Raw genomic sequence first — 23,492 nt, 5'->3', positions numbered from 1 at the left:
TTGGACACTCTGGAGGCAGGAAACATGTTTCCGCTGATGGGTGAATGCCAAACCAGAGGACACAGCTTAAAAATATTGGGTAGACCATTTAGGACAGAGATGAGGAGAAACTTGTTCACCCAGAGATTGGTGAGTGTGTGGAATGCTCTGCCCCAGAGGGCACTGGAGGCCCAGTCTCTGAATTCATTTAAGAAAGAGTTGGATAAAGCTCTCAAGATAGTGGAATCAAGGGTTATGGAGATAAGGCAGGAACAGGATACTGATTAAGGATGATCAGCCATGATCATATTGAATGGTGGTGCAGGCTCGAAGGGCAGAATGGCCTACTCCTGCACCTATTGTCTATTGTCAGCCCTTACTATCCGTGTTTAAATTGGCCCGTGACTTTTAAATCTTGGGTTGATACCATCATGTCTGATCTAGACTTTACCCTATGGCATCATGAACTTTCAGCATGGATCACTAAAATATAATGCAACAGCAGGAGCATGCTGACATCGAGCCTGGCTGTCCCATTTATTCATTCATCACAGCCACATGCTGAGATCTGTCAACTCCTCAGCAAGCAGGAATCAAACTTCAAGCTTCTTTGACTATATGATTCAGCTGCTGACCTTGGGAGCCAACAAGCACCATCTCCACTCTACCCCACCTCTCCTTTTGACTCTTGTACATGTGTTACCACAGAATTGGACTGATTTTCAATCCTGTGCATTCCAATTGTTCGGTTCTAGCCAGATGATCCCAAAGGGCTGCTGACAAAAGATCTTTTGTTTAAAGATCAAAGACCTAGTGCTGCCCTGTGTGACGTTCTTTCTCAACACATTGTGGCTCATACCCTAGCTGCTGACTCAGCTGAGCAGGTCATGAACTGTATAGTTCAATTTCTAATGTGTTTGCCCACCTCCGTCTGTCCATGGTATGTTCAGGCCATGCACAGTACAGCATTTTGTAGAATCAGACCAGGTTTCATCTTTTGTTTTTTTTTCAAAAAGCCCAATGGAATTTTATTCCCCACCTTGGGGAGACCTGTCACCCTCCGTGTTCTAAAAATTGGCCACAGGTTTGCATTGCTCATGTCATAAGGAGCAGGATGGACTGATGTTATGTGTGAGACTAGTTGTGAGGAAGGAGGCATAACAGTGCAGATACACATCTATGTCGATAGTGTGTTGCTGGCAAAGCACAGCAGGTCAGGCAGCATTCGAGGAGCAGGAGAATCGATGTTTCAGACATAAGCCCTTTATCAGGAATCAAGGCCCTCGATTCCTGATGAAGGGCTTATACCCAATACATCGATTCTCCTACTCCTTGGATGCTGCCTGACCTGCTGTGCTTTTCCAGCAATATACTTTCGACTCTGATCTCCAGCATGTGCAGTCCTCACTTTCTCCCAGATACACATCTGCTCCATCCTGCTGCCCTCATCCATCCCCAACTAATTAAAATTTCACAGCTTTACTAAGCTTGTGTCCCATCTGCAATTTGAACATTTACCTTCGGTTTTCTATTCTCTAGACTCAGGTTGGTGTGAATTGCCGTCAGTCTCCAACATCAAACCCTCACTTTGGCAGCAGCCCGGTTTACCAACTCAAGATGTTGGTGGAGCAGGCAACCTCGTATCCCTGTGTCATTCTGCCCCACAGAGACGGTCCAGCCAATGCGCACGATCTTATGCAGAAGCAGGTAATTACCGAGTCAATTAGAAACAAAAGTGTGAGAGTTTAAACAAAAATAGGTGCACGTGCTGACACTAGCTTGTTTAGCTGGAATTCCCATATCTGTTCTCGTTATGGTTTTAGTATGAAAGAGATATGTCCTTTGTTAGTGAGCAGTGTTGCTTTAAAAGTAGAATCTGGGAACCAAGGTTACGTAAAAGGAATGACTGAGTTTTTCTAAGTTATACGTAATATATAATTGCATTTTCATCCTGCCCACAGTCTGGAGGCACAACTTTGTAGCAGACAGTAAAAGTCTTTATTCTCGCATCAATTTAGTACATTTGGTTGTTGTCCAATAACCTAGCCGCACAGTGCACAGTCACTTGTTGAAATGTTGGGTTGGCATGCTCTGTGCTCCCCCATCTTTCAACATCATGCAGTCATTTCCAACCTTCAGCTGTCTATCCGAGCCAAAGTTGGCTAAGGCACATTTCATCTGACATGGCCAGATGTTCTAGTAGGGTTTGTAGATTCACACATTTGGTCAGTCTGATTCCTCCTCAACTTAAGGCTCATCGGGGGCAAGAGAAAACTACAGCATATGATACTCACTTGATACTAATACTGAACCACCTCCAGTGGGTGTGGGTTAAACAAGGAGAGAAGTTAAAAGCATCAAAGAATAGAGCAAAGATAGGGATTACATAAAATTATTCTCGTTCTTCATTTTTACTATAAAAAGAGGGGATTAATAAACTTGGCTGAATCTCAGCTTGCAGTAGTATCTTGATTACTTGACCTTTATCATATTGTACTGTGAAAAAGTCTATTATTTGTACCTTATCTTGCCAGTTGTCAGTCCTGTGGGATAAATATAATCATTTCTTTGCTCCTTTGGATACCATTTTCTTTGGTGCACAGTAGTTAGCACTGATGCCTCAGCGCCAGGGTTCAATTCCATCCTCGGGCAACTATCTATGTGAAGTTTGCTCATTTTCTCCGTGACTGCGTAGGTTTCCTCCCACAGTCCAAAGATTTGTAGGTTAGATGGGGTTGACCATGCTCAATTACCCTTAGTGTCCAGGGCTTTGTAGGCTAGGTGGATTAGCCATGGGAAGTTCTGGGGTATGGAGATAGGGTAGGGGGGCACATCTGGGTGGGAGGCTATTCGAAGGGTCGTTGTGGACTCGATGGTCCGAATGGCCTGTTTTCACACGTGTGAATCTATGATTCTATGAATAGTTTTGGATGAAACGATTTGGAAAGTTCCATTTCCCAGCTGTTCTGAAGTTTGACCAAGAAGGCAGGCAGGTGGGCTAGGAGAGCTGCTCGTCATCTTTCAGTTGGAAAATGAACCGTTTCAGCTTTGTAGGACAAACAGAAAAGGCTGGTGGAACTCGGCAGGCCTGACAGCTTCCACAGAGAGAAGCAGAGTTAACGCTTTGATTCCAGTGATCCTTCATCAGGAAAGGGTAGCAACTTGTTTCTCGGATGGGTTTTGGATATCTGAGGTACCAACTAACTGGCATCGAGGTTGTTTGGGGAAGAACAGAGCTCATTAGCATTAGATGAAGAAACCCTGTTGATGCCATTTGGGAAATACAGGTAGTGTTTGAATGGGGATGCATTATTGTCATGTAATATTGCCAGAATAATATGGGCTAAGGCTCTCAGGGTGTGATTTCAAATGCAGCCATGGTGGATGGTGAAATTTGAACTCCAGGAGCATCTGGAAATTAAAAGGTAGTCTAATATTGACCATTACACTGTCATCAATTGTCGTAAAAGCCCATCGGTTCACTTATTGTCCTTTAGGGAAGGAAATCTGTTGCCCTGTTTAAAAATAAGTTTCCAAGTTAATCGAGGTATGAGGCAAAAGTTCACAAGGATCAGTTTTTGGAATACTGTTTCTCAAAAGGTAACAATAGCAGAGCCTTTGAATCTTTTTAAGGCAGAGGTAGGTAGATTCCTGGTGATCAACAAGATGAAAGGTTATTGTGGATCACCAGGATTGTGGAATAATCAGGTCAAGCATGATCTTGTGGAATGGCACAGCAAGCTCAAGCAATTGAGTGATGTCTTCCTGCTTCGAATTCATATGTTTGTGTGGACGTTCATCCTTATCTGGTTTCGCTTTCATCTGACTCCAGACCTAGGCAATTGCTAATGACTCTTAAATGACCTATGAATTGCCTAGCAAACCAGCCAATTGTATCAAACCATGACATAGTTTAAGCATTACATCATCTACACCCGAAGCACAGCATCTACACCCGAAGCACGGCAACAGTTCCAAAAGGCAGATCACCACCACCTTCTCCAGGGCATTCAGCAATGGGCAATAAATGCTGGTCCAGCCAGCAATGTCCATATCTCAGAGATTAAAAAATAGGTAGTATATAGTGATGGGAACCAAGTCAGATGGCATTAGCACTGATTGAAGTCATAACAGAGGGAAGTCGGGTAACGACAGGGGTACAGTCACTCTTGTTATCTCTGGGAAGGGTAATGGAATTGTCTGGTTATGATTTTATCTTGGTTGTTCCTGCATTCACTGTGTAATTCAGGTTATCCCTCTTCTGTAGTGTCTTTCCTTTTGCTTATCTCATTACCAGATGCTGTCTTGTGTTGCAGTATTCCTATCCAGGCCCCTCTCTGGTGCCGCAACAGGTTGATAGAGCTGATAGCTTAATGTACTCTCTGATTCCGACCTCCGATGGAGCCATGTCCTGGCCTGAGTCAGGTGCAGAAGAATTTGTTGAAGGGCAGTCTGCGTATCACACTCCTCGTGGGTTTCCAGAACCAAGGAGGGGTATTCCCTTCAAGGTTAGCGGAAAGCAAGTTGTTCAGGCCTTATGTTTTGTTCCTTTTGTGGAGCCAGTGGCCCTTAATTCCATTTTCAATTCAACCACATCCCTCCATGTTTTTATTTTTGTGAGTGGAAAGGGCATCATGGCGCCATCTACACGTATTTCAGCATCACTGCACCAGCAAACCACAATTCTTCCATTTTTCCTTAATGAGTTAAAGAATTTTAAAGAAGTTTAAAGGCAGCGGCTCCTTTTTCTAGGAGAAGGTGTCCAGGCCACTGAGGGGGCTGCGTTGTCTCCCACTCACTTAGTATAGAGTGGGGCATGAGGGTCTTTGCCATTCATTGACAAAACACAAGAAGCTTTTCAACTTGAGGAAGATGATTTACACTCATTAGAGAAGACATGAGGGAACAGTTGGTGGAAAGAAGGAAGATGAAACAGGGAGGTTTTCACCTCAAGTTGTTTTCTACTCATGGTTTGGGGTGGGTAAAAAGAGTTTTGTGACTTTCTGTGGGGGGGAGAGGTGTGAGGGATTTTCACCTCTTGTGAGATGGAGATGAGGGTGGAATCTTGTTCATCATGGAGGGCTCTGTTTTCCTGCTCAGAGCAAGGTTTGGGGCAAAGAGGATTTCTGGATGTTTGTAGTCGAAGGCAAGATTTCCTGCCCCTGGGAGGGTGTAAAATAAGGTTTCCTTGTCACAGTTTGGAATTCCAATTAACAGTCAGTGGTTCCTACCATCTGGGAGAACATTACTGGCCCACCTGACTGGTGGTGATGACTGGAAGGGGAACCAGCTGTTTGGAGCTCACGCTCTAACTAGCATTAGCACTTTTTGTCACAATCTCTGTTGAGAGGCATCTTGTCAGAATGTACTGTCGTGGTGTGAAGTTGAAACATTTGTGCATGCTTCTTCAGATGTGCATGTTCATTCCCTCAGTCTCCTTGTGGACAGCATGAGACACCACCCCTCCCCATCCTCAAACCTTCCTTCCAAATCAAGGCAGCAGCATTCTATCAGTTAGCAAATGACTGTTTGCAGCAGCATCACAGTGTGATGCTTCAGAGGATGGCAGAAGATATCTGTAGAGAAAATGTTATCGTTATATTTTCTTCCTTGTTAACAGCTGTCAGATGCCAGTAGCAGTGTGGAACACGAGGGGCAGAGAGATTGCATTGAAGAACTTCAGGAAACTTCAGGTAATTGACCTCAGTGTGAAGAACTCCGAGAGGTGGTGATGTAGTGGTAATGTTGTCAGACTAGTGATCCAGAGGCTCAAGATAACGCATTGATAAACATCGGTGCAAATCCCATCATCTGGTGGAATTTAAATTCAATTAATAAAATCTTGGATTAAAATGTAGTCTCAGTGATGGTGCTTTGGAACAATCATCAATTGTTATTAAAAAAAAAATCCATCTGGTTCCGTTAGGGAAGAAAATCTGTTGTCCTTATCAGCCCAGCCTATATATGACTCAAGACCCACAGCAATGTGGTTGATTCTTGACTTGTCCTTTGAAGTAGCCCAAGCAAGTCAGTAAGCTCAGGGTCATTAAGGAAGGGTAGCAACTGCTGGCTTGCCAATGATGTCCACAACTCGTGAAAGAATCAAGGAAATTAAAGTGTATGTTCTGTGAAATGAGCACAACATGACTAAAAGCATCCAAGATCATGCAACCATTCAGCTGATGAAAGATGTGTGTGTCAAATCTTGTTAATTTTCATAGAATTTACATTTATAGAGCACCATTCTTGCCTTCAGGGCACCTCAAATGCTTTATAGCTAATGGACAGTAAATACTATCATACAGACCCTTATGTGTTTCATAAGGAGTACAAGAAATAGAGGCAGGATTAAGATGTGTGCCTTCAAGTGCCTGCTTTATCATTCATTCAAACTGTGGCTAATCATCTTCCACTTCTCTTCCAAGCCCATATCCTTGGATTTTTTTTGTGCCCAAATATTTCTCAATTTTTATTGAGAACATGGTCTACAACTCTCCCTCCATGGCTCTCTGGGAGAGAATTCCAAAGATTCACAGTTCTCCTGAATGAAGAAATTTCTCCTCCATTTATTGGGTAACCCCTTGTCCTAAGACTGTGGACCCCAGGTGCTATACACTCCACCAAAAAAAAAGTCTCTTCCACTCAATCCTATTGAGCCTTTCAAGAATTTTACTTGTTTCAATGTGATTGCCTCTCAATCTTCTAAATTCCGTGGAATAATGTCTGTTGGTGTAGAGGGCCAGTACAAATATGATGGGCCAGATATGTTCTGTATTGTAATCATTTTATGGTACTCTTTTGACCTTACTCTTAATTTGATCTTACTCTTACTTGCTGTCTCCTCATAGCACAACACTTGTATTTCATGAGCTAATGAACAAGGACCTTTCCATGTCCTTGTGTTTTTGGAGTATTTCTTTAAAAATCTCTTGTTGCTTTCCCTTTTCTACCCAGACTTCATAAAAGTTCAATAAGTGATTGTCTCTAAAAGAGACCTAAGGGGCAACTTTTTCACGCAGAGGGTGGTACATGTATGGAATGAGCTGCCAGAGGAAGTGGTGGAGGCTGGTACAATTGCAACATTTAAGCGGCATTTGGATGGGTATATGAATAGGAAGGGTTTGGAGGGATATGGGCCGGGTGCTGGCAGGTGGGACTAGATTGGGTTGCGATATCTGGTCAGCATGGATGGACAGATTGGACTGAAGGGTCTGTTTCCATGCTGAACATCTCTATGACTCCTTTCTGCCCTTCATTTGAATCATGAGGTGGCTTTCCACTTAGAACATAGAACAGTACAGCACAGAACAGGGCCTTCAGCCCACGATGATGTGCCGACCACTGATCCTCATGTATGCACCCTCAAATTTCTGTGACCATATGCATGTCCAGTAGTCTCTTAAATGTCCCCAATGACCTTGCATCCACAACTGCTGCTGGCAACGCATTCCATGCTCTCATAACTCTCTGTGTAAAGAACCCGCCTCTGACATCCCCTCTATACTTTCCTCCAACCAGCTTAAAACTATGACCCCTTGTGTTAGCCATTCCTGCCCTGGGAAATAGTCTCTGGCTATCGACTCTATCTATGCCTCTCATTATCTTGTACACCTCAATTAGGTCCCCTCTCCTCCTCCTCTTCTCCAGTGAAAAATGTCCGAGCTCAGTCAACCTCTCTTCATAAGATAAGCCCTCCATTCCAGGCAGCATCTTGGTAAACCTCCTCTGAACCCTCTCTAAAGCATCCACATCTTTCCTATAATAGGGTGACCAGAACTGGACGCAGTATTCCAAGTGTGGTCTAACCAAAGTTTTATAGAGCTGCAACAAGATCTCACGACTCTTAAACTCAATACCCCTGTTAATGAAAGCCAAAACACCATATGCTTTTTTAACAACCCAGTCCACTTGGGTGGCCATTTTAAGGGATCTATGTACCTGCACCCCAAGATCCCTCTGTTCCTCCACACTGCCAAGAATCCTATCCTTAATCCTGTACTCAGCTTTCAAATTCGACCTTCCAAAATGCATCACCTCACATTTATCCAGGTTGAACTCCATCTACCACCTCTCAGCCCATCTCTGCATCCTGTCAATGTCCTGCTGCAGCCTACAACAGTCCTCTATACTGTCAACGACACCTCCAACCTTTGTGTCATCTGCAAACTTGCTAACCCATCCTTCAGTCCCCTCATCCAAGTCATTAATAAAAATTACAAACAGTAGAGGCCCAAGGCCAGAGCCCTGTGGGACACCACTCACCACAGACTTCCAGGCAGAATATTTTCCTTCTACTACCACTCGCTGTCTTCTGTTGGCCTGCCAATTCTGTATCCAGACAGCTAAGTTCCCCTGTATCCCATTCCTCCTGACCTTCTGAATGAGCCTACCATGGGGAACCTTATCAAATGCCTTGCTGAAGTCCATATACACCACATCCACAGCTCGACCCTCATCAACTTTTCTAGTCACTTCTTCCCTCTTTTCCTTCTCCTTTTTTGTTCTTTATCAGTTCTGATGTTTTTAAGACTCATTGCACTACTTCCTACTCGATCCACCACTTCTTTGTAACCCCAAACTGTGGATCATCTTCGCCGCCTCATTCTCCCCCAATATCTTCCTCAAAAATAAGCATTCAGCACCCAAGCTTGGCATTGTCGAAATCACTGTAGATCTGTTTCTGTAACCTTTTGTCTGTTCTTCTCAATGTTGGTATTTTGTGCACTGTGTCTTGGGCCTTCTCCAAAACACACTTTAAAATAAATCCCTGAGAGGAAGGCATCACATCCTAGTCTGATGAGATAGAGTTCTGCCCGAGATTTGATGAATGAAAGTTCGTCTTGTTGGGGATTTTGGAAGGAGGTCCATGTAAGCTTTTTAAAATTCTTCATTAATGCGCTGTATTTCAGTAGTTTCAGGAACGGAGTACAGCAAACCAGGAGCACCTCTGAAGCTGTCACTTCACTTCAATTCTGAAATGTGAGATAAGAGGAGGAGGATGCTATTCAGCTCCTCGTGTCTGTTCTGTCAATCTGTGACCTAACTCCATAAGCCTACCTTTGCCCAATATACACTTTGGCTGGCAAATAAAAATCAAGTGTTTCCTAATTAGTCTTTGATTCCACTGAGTGGCAGTAGTTTCTCTCTATCTACACTATGTGCTTCCTTAATCTCTTGAAGTCTTGAATCAAATGGTTCTCTGGATGAGCAAATTCAGTTACATAAATTGGAGAAGTTGGGACTGTTTATTTAGGAGGAGGTTGAGAGGTGATTTGACGGAGGTATTCACAATCATATGAGGGATCTGAACAAAAGGTAAAGAAATACTATTCCACATGCTGGAAGGAGAGCAAAGGGCTCAAATTTAAGGTGATTGCAACAAAGCAATAGTGTCAAGAGGAGAAACATTTAGCTATAGAATAGCTAGGGTCTGGAATGCACTGCCTGTGAGAAAGATAGTTTCAACTGGAGCATTCAAGAGGGAAATGGGACTATTCTCTGCAAAGGAAGAATGAGCAGGGTTTTAGGGAAAAGGAAGGGGGATTAACACTTTGTGAATTAAGTGACGCTAAGGGATGGCACAATGGCACAGTGTTTAGCAATGCTGCCTCACAGTGCCAGGGACCTGGATTCAATTCCAGCCTTGGCTGACTATCTATGTGGAGTTTGCACGTTCTCCCAGTATCTGCGTGAGTTTCTGGTGGGTGCTCCAGTTTCCTCCCACAGTCCAAAGATGTGCAGGTTAGTTGGGTTAGTCATGGTAAATGCAGGGTTACGAGGATAGGGTGGGTTTGAGTGGGATACTCTTCAGATTTGAGTGACTGGCCTCTATCTGCATTGTAGGGATTCTATGAATTCCTCCTTCAGACAGCTGGTGCAATAAAGACAGGCTGAATGGCCTCTGTTTTTGTTGTTTCGATCCTCTGATTCTGTGGATGCTTAATCTTCAAAGTTTAGGAAATACAAACTTGCGTAGAGGCACAAGAGCAAACCCGTCATCTCCACACCAACTCGTTACGGGTACAGGTCGTTCTGGCATAATACGCATTTCGTTAACACGAATTGGTTCTAAAGTGATTAACGAATTAGGGACCCTGTTTGGATAATCTACAATGATCTTCTATAGAGCAGTTTCTATAGTGCAATTTTCTATAGCAGTTTTCTATAGTGCGATTTTCTGTATCACGAGGTTGCAAAGGAACACAATTGTCACGTTATAACAGAATGACATGTACTACTCCCTTAAATATTCCAGTAACTCTTTTCAAAATGTGTTTTCTGGCTTGATACAATTAAGTGCACTTAGTATTGCTACTGAATACCACTTCATGTTATATTCAGCAGTAATGCAAAAATCATTCTGTATTTATTATTTGTGCAATTTATTTGACCAGTTAATTTTGTGTTTAACTGTTCAGAGTTTGGATGCGTACCTTTGCCAAGTACCTTGAAGTGCAACGGTGACAGGTAAGAATTGGTATTTCACAGTGTGTTTTCCTAATAAACCAGTTTATATGGCTAGAATAATGGAAGGATAGAAGTACACACTATATTTTTCAAGGGCACTTAAAGTATTCCAATTTGAGACTGAAACTCTGAAATTAACTTTCTTCATTTCCTGTATCTCCTTCCAATCTCCACTCTCACATCTCACATCTCACATCCCACAACTGGTCAATCCCTGCAAAAGCTTCCCTTTTTTTTTTGCACACACAAGGATTTGATTTCCACAGTTGTTGTTCATCTTCTGATAAACTTGGGACAAGCAGCTATTTTTTATCCTTGAACCTGCAAGTTTGGAATTAATTGAGCTTTCATCACAGCCATGAACGTGCAGGTTCAGTTTTAGTTGGGTCTTTGTCACAGCTGAGTGTCCTCTTGGCCATCTCTGGTCTTTGCATAATGTGCTTTCTTGATCAGACTGCAGGCATACATCAAAATCTGAAGAAAATACACTTGGCACAGCCTTGTTGCTTCCCGAGATTAGTCCTGTTAATTTATCATAGCGCCAGCCCTGGAATTGAACTTTGGAGTTTCTGCTATGTGTGGTGTTAATTTCATATTGTACTGTATCTAACTACCTATGTCTTGCTCTTTCCGCATTATTCCCTTTTCCTGACCAGTAAGCACCTTTTCCTGGCACTGGAAAATAATCTGTGTCACTCCTCTCACTCCTTTAAATTAGATTAGATTACTTACAGTGTGGAAACAGGCCCTTTGGCCCAACAAGTCCACACCGACCCGCCGAAGCGCAACCCACGCATACCCCTACATTTACCCCTTACCTAACACTACGGGCAATTTAGCATGGCCAATTCACCTGACCCGCACATCTTTGGACTGTGGGAGGAACTGGAGCACCCGGAGGAAACCCACGCAGACACGGGGAGAACGTGCAAACTCCACACAGTCAGTCGCCTGAGGCGGGAAAGGAACCCGGGTCTCTGGCGCTGTGAGGCAGCAGTGCTAACTACTGTGCCACCGTGCCGCCCACATGCTGCCCCTCTACTCATGCTGCTCCTTGGTTTGAAGGTCAATTTCACAGCAATGTGCAGTAACACTTCAGACTGGGTTCACAGTGCACTGCACAGCTTTCACCATTACAGATCGCTATCAGAGGTTGAAGAAGTATTCAAGTTTGTGTCACTGCTTAGGGATCATAGTCAACCTGACATTAAAATCATGCAATCAGTCTGAAAAGCCATTTGACAGGAGGAACTGTCTGATTGCTTCAGTCAGACTTTCTGGGTTGGAAGGATCTACACTCTCATGTGTCAAATCTAACGTGGGAGTATTAATTAGAGACAGTGAGATCAAAATGGAAATTACCTCAGGCCACTGCAATAAGTCCCTTTGGTGAGGGCAGAACTGTATCATTGAGACTCATTATCCCCCAGAATCAGGGTGAATGAACAGCACCCTTTTATTCTGAGTCTATGCTCTCTGGTCCTCGACTCCTCCATGAGGGGAAACATCCTCTCAGCATTTACTCTGTAGAGCACTTAAGAATCCTGTATGTTTCAATAACATCACCTCTCATTCTTCTGAAAGCCAGTGAGTGGAGTCCCAAACTATTTAGGTTTTGCTCATAAGACAGTCCCTTCATTCGAGGGATCATTTTGGTGAATCTTCTCTGAACTGCCTCCAATCAAGTAATCTTTCCTTCAATAAATAGACTCTTCAATAAATAGACCAATATTGCTCACAGTACTCCAGATGTGGTCTCACCAGTACCTTGTACAGTTGCAGTAAGACTTTCCTACTCTTACATTCCACCCCCTTGAAATGAGGACCAACATTCCATTATCCTTCCTGGTCGATGTGGTTTTGTTGGGCTGAATGGCCTGTTTCCACACTGTAGGGAGTCTATGATTACCTGCTGCACTTGTGTACTAGCTTTGTGTTTTGTACGCAAGCCCCCCCACCCCCCCCCCCCCCCCCCCAAGTCCCTTTGTGTTGCAGCTTTCTGCAGTTTGTCTCCATTGAAATATATTCTGTTATTGTTATTTTGTTCTCCCTTCAAAAATGAACAGCTTTGCATTCTCCCACATTATACTTTATTTGCCCGACTTTTGCCAACTTACTTGACCTAATATCTCTCTGTGAACTGTTTGTATCCCTCTCACAACTTGCCATATTTTTGTGTCATCTGCAAATTTGGCTACAGTACATTCACTTCACCTCAACTAGTGCAACTTCAATTTCTGACTTTTTTAACTGTTTGATTTCTGGTATTGCATAAAGATGAATGCTTTTCTTTCTGATTATAGTTCCAACTCCAGTGTTGAATCCAAGCTGAGGGCGAAGGTTCCATATGTGCGGTTAGAACGCTTGCAGATTGATCTGTCCACTGACACAGAGCTTCCAACCTTCAAATTGCTACCTGGCAGTGGCCAGGATGAATTCAGCCTGATCATCATCGAAGGAGATGGTTTGCCTTTGAATCCATCCTTCAGGGTATATATGGGCTTGTTCTTTGACTCAAAATTGGCAGAATTTGTAATCCAACAATTGCATTCCCATAAATGAATTCCAAGTGTTTATCTGAAAATATTATGGGTTACATTAATACAAACATAAATAGGAGTAGGCCATTCAATCCTTTGAGCCCACACAGCTATTCAATGAGATCAAATCATGAGTGACCTAATAGCAGGTGCCTTTTCCCTAGGATGGGTGATTTTAAGAGTAGGGGGCATATTTTTAAGGTGAGAGGAGAAAGATTTAAAAAAGACATGAGAGGCAATTTTTGAAATGCAGAGGCTGCTTCGTGTGCAGAACGAAATTCTGAGGAAGTGATGAATGCGGGCACAGTGACAGCATTTATAAGATACTTGATTAAGTACACCAATAGGAAAAGTTTGGAGGGATATGGGCCAGGAGCAGGTAGCTGGGACTAGTTTAGTTTGTGATTATCTTCGGCACGGACCAGTTGGACCAAAGGGTCTATCTTCGTGCTGTACGACTCTGGCTGAAGTTTTATTTCAATACCACTTTCCTGCACTATTGCCTAAGTATTTTTAAAATGGAGAAATGTATTGATCTCAGCCTTAACCAAATTCATCCACTGAGCTCCACCGTCATCTTGGATAGAGAGATTTAAAAATTTGTCAACCTTCTTGGCAAACAAATTCCTCTTTATCTCAGTCCACAATGATCAGCCCTGATCCTGAGACTGTCTCCTCCATCCTGCCTCCCCCCAAAATCAGGGAAAGTATCCTTTCTGTATCCACCCCTTTGAGCCTGTACAAATTTTGTATATTTGAAAGCGATCACCTTGTTTTTCTAAACTCCAGATTATAGACGCCTTTTGAAACTGCTTCCATTGCTCCCTCAGGCAGTGCTTTCCAGAATACAACAATTTGCAGTATTTTTTTAAAAAGCCTCCTTGTATCCCCTCATGCTGTTTTGCCAACTGGATTTGAATCTGGTTACTCACACTCCCACCGGTGGGAGCAGATTTCTTATGCCTACGTTGTCAAAATCTTTAATTATTTTGAATACCTCTATTAAATCTCAGCAATTTTCTTCCTGCATTCAATTCTGTCATCACTCTGCCACTTACTAACTCAATCAAGTTAGTGGATAATTCATTTTAAGTTCACAAATAGAAATGTCAGTATCAGACAGTTCTTTTGTTGAAAAGGTTTGGTTTAAAACAATAAAAGGAAATTGTTTCAGAATAGATTTGAAGAGTTTGAACCCAGCACATATTTAATGGGCTGAGTGGTCTGTAATTGTTATGATTGTGTGCTGTGTGTGTTTTTTCAGCTGTGGATATTGCCTCTTCTATGAGAACCTTTCTCCACAGCGAACAGTTTGTTTGCATCAACTAGCACTTCCTTTCCATTTTTGAGATCACTTCAAAGTCTCTTGTTGCAAAGCAAATGCTGTCGCTCTTGAAATTCACAAAGAATACTTCACCTCTGCGACCCTGTTCCTTACTCTCATAAATCCATGCATGAGGTGGCCTTGGAGAGTAACTGTTATCTGATTGAAGACAGTCTGTTGACATATTCATAAATCTGAACCTGCTGGTGCTGATTCAGGTCAGTGAAGAACAAAATACCTAGCCTGTAATTAAGAAGTGTAAACTGAATCTTCATAGACCTTGCAGCCTAAAGAGGGATGCTGTTGCACTGTTCCTTGGCACTTGCTGGGAGTGGAAAACTGGAGGCTTAAAGCGTACTTGTGCAGCATGTATTCCCAGTATGCCAAGGATATGCACAGCGGTTTCGTTTCTCTTAGTTATAATAATAATAGAAGTAACTCATTAACATATTGTGATTAGACTCATTATAAATTCTGCTCATTACAAAACAGAGTATCCTCAAATTATGATATTCTACTTTTAAGAAACCTGGAGAGTATAATTAAGTCTTTTGGGATGTCATATTATTTCTGCTAATTAAAGTGTGTGAATGAGATTATAAAAGAGATTTTCTCCTCTTCAATAAAATACGCATCGAATGTTTTACTCAGTGGATGATGAATTCATTCAGTTCTTGAATTCATTCTTGTGGCGTGGGTGCCACACCATTATTTATTATCCAAGTTTAGTTACTTTGCGAAAGTGGTGATGAAGTTAGCAATAAGCACCCTGAAATGTGAAGCTTATCCTACTTTCTGTACTGCTGTTGTCGCTGCCTAACCTGCTGAACGTTTCCAGAATATCCTGCTTTTATTGTGAAAGGAGAGAGCGGAGATTGTAATATAATATGTAATGAACTTGGGAAGATGCCAACTTCAGTTGCCAACTTGTATCTTAGCCGGGGTACTGCACTGACCTCCATCATTTGGGCCAACGAGGAGGAAAATCATGTAGGTTCTCATTTCTGATTGCTAACCCACTACAAAGTGCTCATCTGAATACCAGTGGAAGATAGAATGGTATGCAGCAGTAACACCTGCTGTTCACAGCCTACACTCCGCTATCTAAGCCAATTCACAGCTGCCTAATGCTCTTGGACATAAATCCCAATGCTTTACATATTTTGGTGGGATAAACCACTTCTTCCAGTTTTGTATCTTCGTGGTGCTGTGTGGCTGAAAGAGCTGACTTCTGTATTACCTTGCTGTGTGCCATCAGCAGAAGTAGTTGTATGCTGTGCTCCACCATGTCATGCCTGAGGGGAAGAGTATGTGAAGTGAAACAGAAAAAGGAATTGCTAGACAGTAAGGCTAATGGCAACTGGTTTGGTCTCGACTGAAGTGTGGAATCCAGTTCTAGGCAATCTTTGGAAAAATTTGATGATAATGTTTTCAGGAATGAGTTAGAGTATTCGAGGCTGCTTTCCTTGATGTGAAGTTTCCAAGGGGATTGATAGAGTTGTTCAAAATCATGGGTATTGGCAGAGTAGATCGGACAAAGCTTTTCCCATTAATGGACAAGTCAGAAATGAGAAAGCACAGATTTAAAGTAAAAGTTAAAAGAACCAATAGTGACATGAGAAGAAACGTTTCCTAGCAGTGAGCGGTTCGATTCTGGAATGAGCTGTCTAAGAGTGAAGCAAGAGCAGGTTGAGTTGAGAGGAAATTAGGTTATTATCTGAAATAGAAGAATATACAGGGTTTTGGGGAAAAGGTGAGATGGAATGGTACTGGGTATTCTCTTCAGAAAGCCTCTGCAGACAGTGGGCGAAATGGCCTCCCTCTGTGCTCTAGCAATTCTGTGATTCCATGCAAGATTAATAATTAGGAACATCCTCTTAAATCTGCATTTTAGATTAGATTATGACTGATATTGTCCATTTACCCACCTTGGCTTTGTTCCCATTATTACTCTTGTCTAACAAAAAAATCTCTATCTTGGGTTTGAAATTTCCAATTGAGTCTCCTCCGACCCAAAATCATCATGATTTTTGGGAGAGTGATCCAGACTTCACAACGCTTTGTCTTTGCTCTAATTTTAAAATTACCCACCCCCAAGCCCAACACCTCTCAGCAACTCCCTCCCTATTCTAAGCTACAACTCCCAGCACAGGAAATAATAACTGTCTCTAACCTGCAGACACCAACTCTGGAGAGCACACTGACCCCACCGAACTCAGCCTCTCCTGCATCAGAAACAGACATTGAATTTGTGTTCAGCGAGAGGACAGAGGTAGGAACCAAGCGCTCCCACCAGCACCACCCCCTCAGCCCCACGCCTTCCCCCAGTGAGAAGTCACCCGGGAGCATTCCAGACCTCAAGGCATCCCCGCTGTGCAGCGTCAGTGAGAAGGGTGAAGAGTCTGATGAGGTCGTCTGTGTCGTTTGTGGGAAAGGAGGCGAGCTACCATGTTGTCGTCGCTGTCTGAAGGTGTTTCACATTGATTGCCATGTTCCTGCTTTGTCCAGTGTGCCAAGGTGAGTGCCAATGTGGGTGAGGTTAAAATCATACTGTATTTGGAAAGCTGCTTTGTCAGTCCAGTTAGATGCAGCAGTGTAGACAATGTCACCTTCCATGGCTGCCACATTTTCTCTTTAGCCCGTTGTCATCCTAAGGAGTGATGCACTTGAGCACTTTGCAGAAAAATCCTGGAGAAGTAGTTTTGGACTGAAAGCTATGGCTGGTTTTCTTTCTCCCTGTAGTGATCCAACTTGTAACTCCTGCCAACTTGGAACACACCATGACCTGGAGAATCCACTCTGTTGCAGTGCTGATCTCTGCAACTGTAACGATTCCCATTCGTGGACTGTTGAATTGTCCTGCGTAGCAGTCATACCTTGCAGTTGATCTTTGTACAGAGGCAAATCAGTCATCCAGTACTCGGTGTTACTGAGCTGCAACCTGAAGCTGGCACACTTGTTTTATTAATGAGGTTCCTTGGCCAAGCAACAAAGGAAGCTGTATGAGCCTCGGGCTATGGTTGGATTTTGCAGACTTAGAACAGGCCAGTTTCAACTCAACTCCGATCACAGCAGCAGAATGATGCTTCACGTAGAGATCCAGAACAGAGGTTGGTTTGCTGGGCGTTGCAGAGTGATGCTAACAGCACAGGTTCAACTGACATGCTGGCTGAGGTCACCATGAAGGGCCCACTTTCTCAACCTGTTTTCTCACCTGAAGCGTGATGACCCTCAGGTTAAACCATCACCAGTCATCTCTCTGTCTCTCGCGTGCTGTCTCTAATGAGAGAGCAGCCCTATGGTCCTGTGGGATTTTACAATTCTGAAACAGACAAATTGTCCCAATTGGTGTCTATAGTACTCACAAACTTACTTTTTCCTCCCCTTTTTATCTCAACCTATTTGCCCCATAAGCTTCTTCCCTCCGAACACATTTGCCTAGCTCCCTCTTAAATGCATCAATGTTTTTATTCCTATCTATTTTCTGTGGTAGTGAGCTCCTCATTCTGACCACTGTCTGGGTAATGAGTTTCTCCACAATTTGCTGTTCAGTTTTTCCTGCTGGGTGCAACCTCAGAGTATTGGTATCGTCCTTGTAAAACTGTGCACAAAGTGGAAGGCAGCAGAAAGAGGCATCAACATGGATGCAGCTGGATGGTGGATGGCATGCAATGGTTGCAGATGACTGACAGCAGATGTGCAAGGATGGCAGAAGGCAGGCAAATGTGGCATATCATGGCAGACCTCCTGGCAAAAGCACCTTCATCACTGCCTGTAGACCTTTTTTATAGTTCTCAGAAGTGTTACTCAATGCAGTGCATTACAATGCACCTGTTATTCTAAAATATATTTTGAGCATTGCCATGTATTACCTACGTGTTATAAACAATTGTGATTGACCTGTGTTTTCTTTCTCTCTGCAGTGTTGAATGGACATGTTCGTTGTGTGTAGATTTGGCAGCATCTGAAATCCAGAATGAAAGTTCAGCCGCCGCATTGGAAGCTGAAAGTGATTCTGCATCAGGGTGTCTTGGTGCTCTCGATCAGAGGGTTTGTACTAAAACTGAGCGTCGGTGTTCAGAGGCTGTATGAACAGGGTTTCTGTTGTGTTGTGTGACTTTCTAAGATGAGAGTTAAATTTGAGTTGCTACAATGCACGTAGACGTTTATGATTCTGAGTTGTCACTATGGTGCTGACTTAGCTCTTCTCAGCTAAAGGCAGCAGTTAGGGTACAGCCATAAGCCCTGAGTGGCCGCAGACGAGAGCAGGGAGGATTAGCCTTGCTTTTTGCTACTGACCGCTACCCTGTGTAAACCTTACTGCAGTACACTGGGAGAGGAGGATTTACTCTGCTGCGATACATCCCAATGAGAAACTGGCCACTGATGCTCCCTGGGCTCACCGGGGTGAAATATATAGGTCCAGTCATTGCTCAGGTGGACCCTAGTTGAGGATCAGGGATGCCAGAAAAGCAAAGGGTCCTTCTGGAAAGTGCAAGGGATGTGCACATACCCAGGTAAAGCTGACACCTGACAGTAGAGACTGCGCTGCTAACATTCACTGGTCAAAGATCGCACAAAACGGATGCACACATGGCTTGGTAATTTTCCAACTGCAACCCCAATGTGATTTGTACTTATCCAAGTTACACCCTGGGAATTTAAAGCATTTAAATGCAAGAAGCAAAGCCACCACGGTGAGAAAGAGTTCCCAGTTATTCTTTGTACACAGAAACAAAAACAGAAATGACTGGGAAAATTCAGAAAGGCTGGCACCATCTGTGAAGGGAAAGCAGAGTTAATATTTAGGGTCTTGTGATCCTCCTTCAGAACATAGGGTCACTGGTCCCGAAACATCAACTAAGGTTTCTCTCCAGTGGTACTGCCTGACTTGCTGAGTTTTCTCAGCAATGTCTGTTTTTGTTTCTGTTTTCCATCATTTGCAATTCTTTAGTTTTATTGTTTGTACACATTGTGTAGGTGTAAGACTGCTGCCAGCCTTGTGTGACTCATTGTTGTTTTACAGAAATGTGAACATTTGCTGTTGTTGCTTCTCTCTCATAAGAGGAGTCATGCTGTCCAGAATCCTACTGGTCTCTTGCAAGTACGTATATGAAGAATAGGTCTTCATTTTGTGACATTCTCTTATTCAACTTGTTTATAAATGAAGGTATCATATATATCCAGGTCATCTGTAATAGATAAAAGATCCTGTGTCAGTCAGTAGTCCTGTAATCTGTGGTTTAAATCCCTGCTCCAGAGACCTGACTTGATGCTCCAGGCTCACAGTCCCAGTGTCAGCACGGAGGAGTGCTACCCTATTGGTGTTTCTGTTTTCAGAATGAGACATTAAGTTGAGATGTGGTCTGTCCTGATGGGTTACAGTGAAGTCATGTTGCTACTTTGAAGGTCAGGCACATTCTCCTAATGTCCGTGGCTGTGTGCACCCCTTATCCAGTATCACTGCAATATATTTCTCTTTTTTATGGGACCTTGCACTGAAAGAACTGTTATCACAGTGGCTGCAACTTAGAAGTGCATCATTAGCGAAAAGGTACTTTGGGGACATCTTGATATTCTGAAAGGTGTTTTATGTAAATGAAATTGCTTTTCTTTATGTCTGCACACAATTTTAGTCATCTTTTTCATACATGAGCCAACCTTCAGCAAATTCACTCAGATCTTACTTCACATCCCCACCTGCTCTTTGTCAAGTTTTTGCTACTGACCGCTACCCTGTGTAAACCTTACTGCAGTATACTGGGAGAGGAGGAGTGACTCTGCTGCGATACATCCCAATGAGAAACTGGCCACTGATGCTCCCTGGGCTCAGTGCACTGTCCTTTCTCCGAGCCTGACCTTTCACTGTCCTTTCTGTGAGTCTAGCCTTTACACTGTACGTTCCCCAAGTCTGACCTCACTCTTCTATCTGTTACAGTTGAAGAATCAGCAAGTAAATCTGTCTTCCATTAGAGGAAAACTTGAGAAGATGAGCTCACCCCATTACTCCAGACCTGAAGAATTTGTGATGGAGGTTCGATTAATGTTTAAGACATACAGCAAACTGGTTCAGGTAATAGAATATAGCTGGTTATTCCCTGTTGCTTTATTTTTTGCCAGTTTACTTGCTTATACTTTTCATGAACATCATAATGTGACAGTTTTTCCCTGGTTAAAACCCTCTGCTGCTCCCAGCTCTCTCTCCACTCCTTTAAAACAATCTATTAAAACTATGACGTGCCATGTCCATTGTGTTTTCACAAAGTGCCAGATTTGCGATGGGCAACCACTGTAGAATTGCAGTGCGGCATTTGTAAACAAAAGAACACTTCTACATTTTTTGTGTCAGAACTGTGCTTTCAGGACCCCAATCCCAGTTTCTGAAGGCTACTTTCCGTTTCCGTTTCCTGCATTATTCTCTCCTCTTCAGGCAAATTTGTGGGAGTAGATTCAGGGGAGGAGGAGCATACAGATGACCAAGTACATTTAAAGATGTGTTTTTTCACTCTGTGAATGCATTTCGGTTGTCAGCACCTCTGCTGGGATGTCAAGCACTTTTTCTTTAATATTCATCTGGCCCTCTTTCATTGTTCAGTCGCAGTGATTTTAATGTAAACTGTTTCTAATCACATTCTCTTGAAGGACAAGGAAGTGGCAGAGTCTGTGAAGACGCTGCATTCTTTCTTTGAGGAGAGATTGGCGGATGTCTTCAGCGGCAAAACTTTCACCCAGTCCCCTGTGGATGAGCAAGAGGTGGAACTGGGCATCAAACACTGTGACCAAACTGACACAAGGGAGCCGGCTTGTTCTGCTGATGGTCTCGACAGCAGCCCACTGCAAGCTAAAAGGCGGCGGCTGGATGAAGACTAGCGGCTTTGGGTGGGGAAGGAACCGGTAACTGGGTGAATGGTTGACAAGAGGATTTGCAAGCTGGTTGCTTGTGCCGATCTTGTTCAAGTGATTTTCGTTTTACAAGACTAAATACACAGGACAGCCCCAGCTATCTTCAATGACTGTGATGTGCTGGGGTGCCCCAAGCTGGAAATTTCAATCTGGGCCCCGGGCAATAACTGTCATCGGAAGATTAGATCTTCAGAAGTGCCCAGTGTTGGGTTCAAGTCCAACCAGTGCAAAGATTATTTGTTTTCTTGGTTTCTGGTCTACTGAGACTTTTACAAGCAGAGGTCAGAGCCAGAGTTGTGTTTTTCTATATGTAAACTGTATGTATTAAAAGAATCGATAATGTGTAATATACATTGTCTGTATTTCATGTTGAAATTCATACTGGATCATAGTAAAACAGAAAAGGAAATAAACTCATTTCTCTGAGGGGAAATACTATGTCACTCAGTAATAAAAATGAAAAGAAAATCCATCTTTATTCAGAGTGGACTCTCTCTTCATTTCCTAATCTACGTTCCCCCTCCACATCCCCCTCCCCCCTCTCCTCCCCTCCATCCCCACTCCCGTTCCTCCCCTGTTTTCTCTCCCCCCTCCTTTCTTCAGTCTTGTGGTATGGTCCAAGGTTGCCCCTGGGTGTTGGAGTGAGACTGCGAAAAAAGGCGAACCTGATTCTGGTCCTCCAACAAAAGATGTAATGGGGCTCAGACAATGAAGGAGAATGAGAAACTGCTGGTTCTCTGTTCACTCCGTGCTGTCCAGAGGGAACACTGGAGCTAGACAACTCCATTCACCTGTCACTATGCTCCTCTGGGACTATGATGACTATACCTTTGTCTGACTGGCTACATGCAGATTTTTAAAAATTATTTGTGGATGGGATATGGGCATCACTGACTGGGCCAGCATTTATTAATTATCTCTAGTTTTCTTGCAAATTCCCCTCTAAGCCACACACCATTGTGAATTTTAACTAATCTCTGTTCCTTCACTGTTGCTGGACCAAAAATCCATCCCTAAAGAAAACTCTGTTGTCTTGACGGTAGATGGACTGCAGATGTTGAAGGAGGCAGCTCACTGCCATCTTCTCAAGAGCAACTAGGAATGGACAATAAATGCTGGCCAACCCAGTAATGCCCAAATCCCATGAAATTATTGCACCTTACCAGAGAGACAGCGGGCAAGGGGGTGGACCCAGATATCTTCATTTCTGGATATAGGTTTGCTCACTGAGCTGGAAGGTTAATTTCCAGACATTCCGTCACCTTACTAGGTAACATTTTCAGTGGGTATCTTGGCGAAGCACTGCTGATAATGTGTTAGACCCCATCTACCACCCCCTGAGAAAAAGAACAGGCAATGACATCACCACAGGAAATGTCATCACCAACCCAAAGAAACCCGAACATATAAATAGAAAGCAGGAATTATCAGCAGTGCTTCACCTGGAGGCCCCTTGAGGATGTTACCTAGTAGGGTGACTAAACGTCTGGAAATGAACCTTCCAGCTCAGCGAGCAAGCCTACTTCCAGAACCTCAACCTGAGCTACATATCTTCTCAAACCATCTTCATTTCTGTGCACATTATTTCCTGAATGAGTGCAGCTCTGGCAACAAGGGGACGTGATGCCGAGTGATATTATCGCTGGACTGTTAATCCAGAGACCCAGGAATATTCTGGGGGCTTATGTCCAATGGCAGGTAGTGGAATTTGAATTCAGTAAGAGTCTGGAATCAAGAATTAGCTGTTTACCATCAATCCAGTGTCAATTGTCTGGAAAACCCATCTGGTTCACTAATGTCCTTTAGGGAAGGAATCTGCCATCCTTACCTGGCCAGGCCTACATGTGACTCCAGACCCACAGCAATGTGGTTGACTCTTAACCGCTCTCTGGGCAATTAGGGATGGGCAATAAATGCTGCCTAGCCAGTGACATCCTCATCCCATGAATGGGTAATAAAACCCAAGAAGCTTGACAGTCCAGCACAAACCAGCCTACCTGATTGACACCACCTTCGATATTCACAGCTTTTACCACTGATTCTCGGGAGCAGCAACATGGGCTATCTACAGTGTGCACAACCACAACTTAAGAGTCCTTTGTCAGTGCTTGCCAAACCCACAACTTGTACTACCTAGAAGGTCAATAGCAGCAGATTCATGAGAGCACTGGTGCCTGCAAATTCCCTTTGAATCCACATACCATTCCTTTGTTGCTGGGCCAAACTCCTGGAATTTCCCTCCCCATCGTGAGTGTCTCTGCACCAGATGGACTGCAGTC

General features: G+C 43.4%; 1 protein-coding gene across 3 annotated transcripts in view; it reads left to right on the top strand.

The window, feature by feature from the left end:
- Positions 1 to 21,685, top strand: part of LOC122542166 (transcription intermediary factor 1-beta-like) — a 108,136-nt gene extending 86,451 nt beyond the window's left edge. The window contains exons 11-20 of one of the 3 annotated variants that reach the window (XM_043679586.1): positions 1,519 to 1,686; positions 4,296 to 4,487; positions 5,600 to 5,672; positions 10,398 to 10,446; positions 12,750 to 12,936; positions 16,490 to 16,827; positions 18,234 to 18,360; positions 19,337 to 19,414; positions 20,249 to 20,383; positions 20,953 to 21,685. In XM_043679586.1, coding sequence (XP_043535521.1) covers positions 1,519 to 1,686; positions 4,296 to 4,487; positions 5,600 to 5,672; positions 10,398 to 10,446; positions 12,750 to 12,936; positions 16,490 to 16,827; positions 18,234 to 18,360; positions 19,337 to 19,414; positions 20,249 to 20,383; positions 20,953 to 21,180 — 1,575 coding nt within the window. In that variant the 3' untranslated portion in view covers positions 21,181 to 21,685. The remainder of the gene's footprint in view (positions 1 to 1,518; positions 1,687 to 4,295; positions 4,488 to 5,599; positions 5,673 to 10,397; positions 10,447 to 12,749; positions 12,937 to 16,489; positions 16,828 to 18,233; positions 18,361 to 19,336; positions 19,415 to 20,248; positions 20,384 to 20,952) is intronic. The other 2 variants (XM_043679587.1, XM_043679588.1) reach the window with 2 other exon arrangements.
- Positions 21,686 to 23,492: the final 1,807 nt, after the last annotated feature.

Source organism: Chiloscyllium plagiosum, chromosome 39 (assembly GCF_004010195.1).
Source record: "Chiloscyllium plagiosum isolate BGI_BamShark_2017 chromosome 39, ASM401019v2, whole genome shotgun sequence".
Lineage (NCBI taxonomy): Eukaryota > Metazoa > Chordata > Chondrichthyes > Orectolobiformes > Hemiscylliidae > Chiloscyllium > Chiloscyllium plagiosum.
Note: the sequence above shows the minus strand (reverse complement) of the source record. Positions and strands in the feature narration are given on the sequence as shown.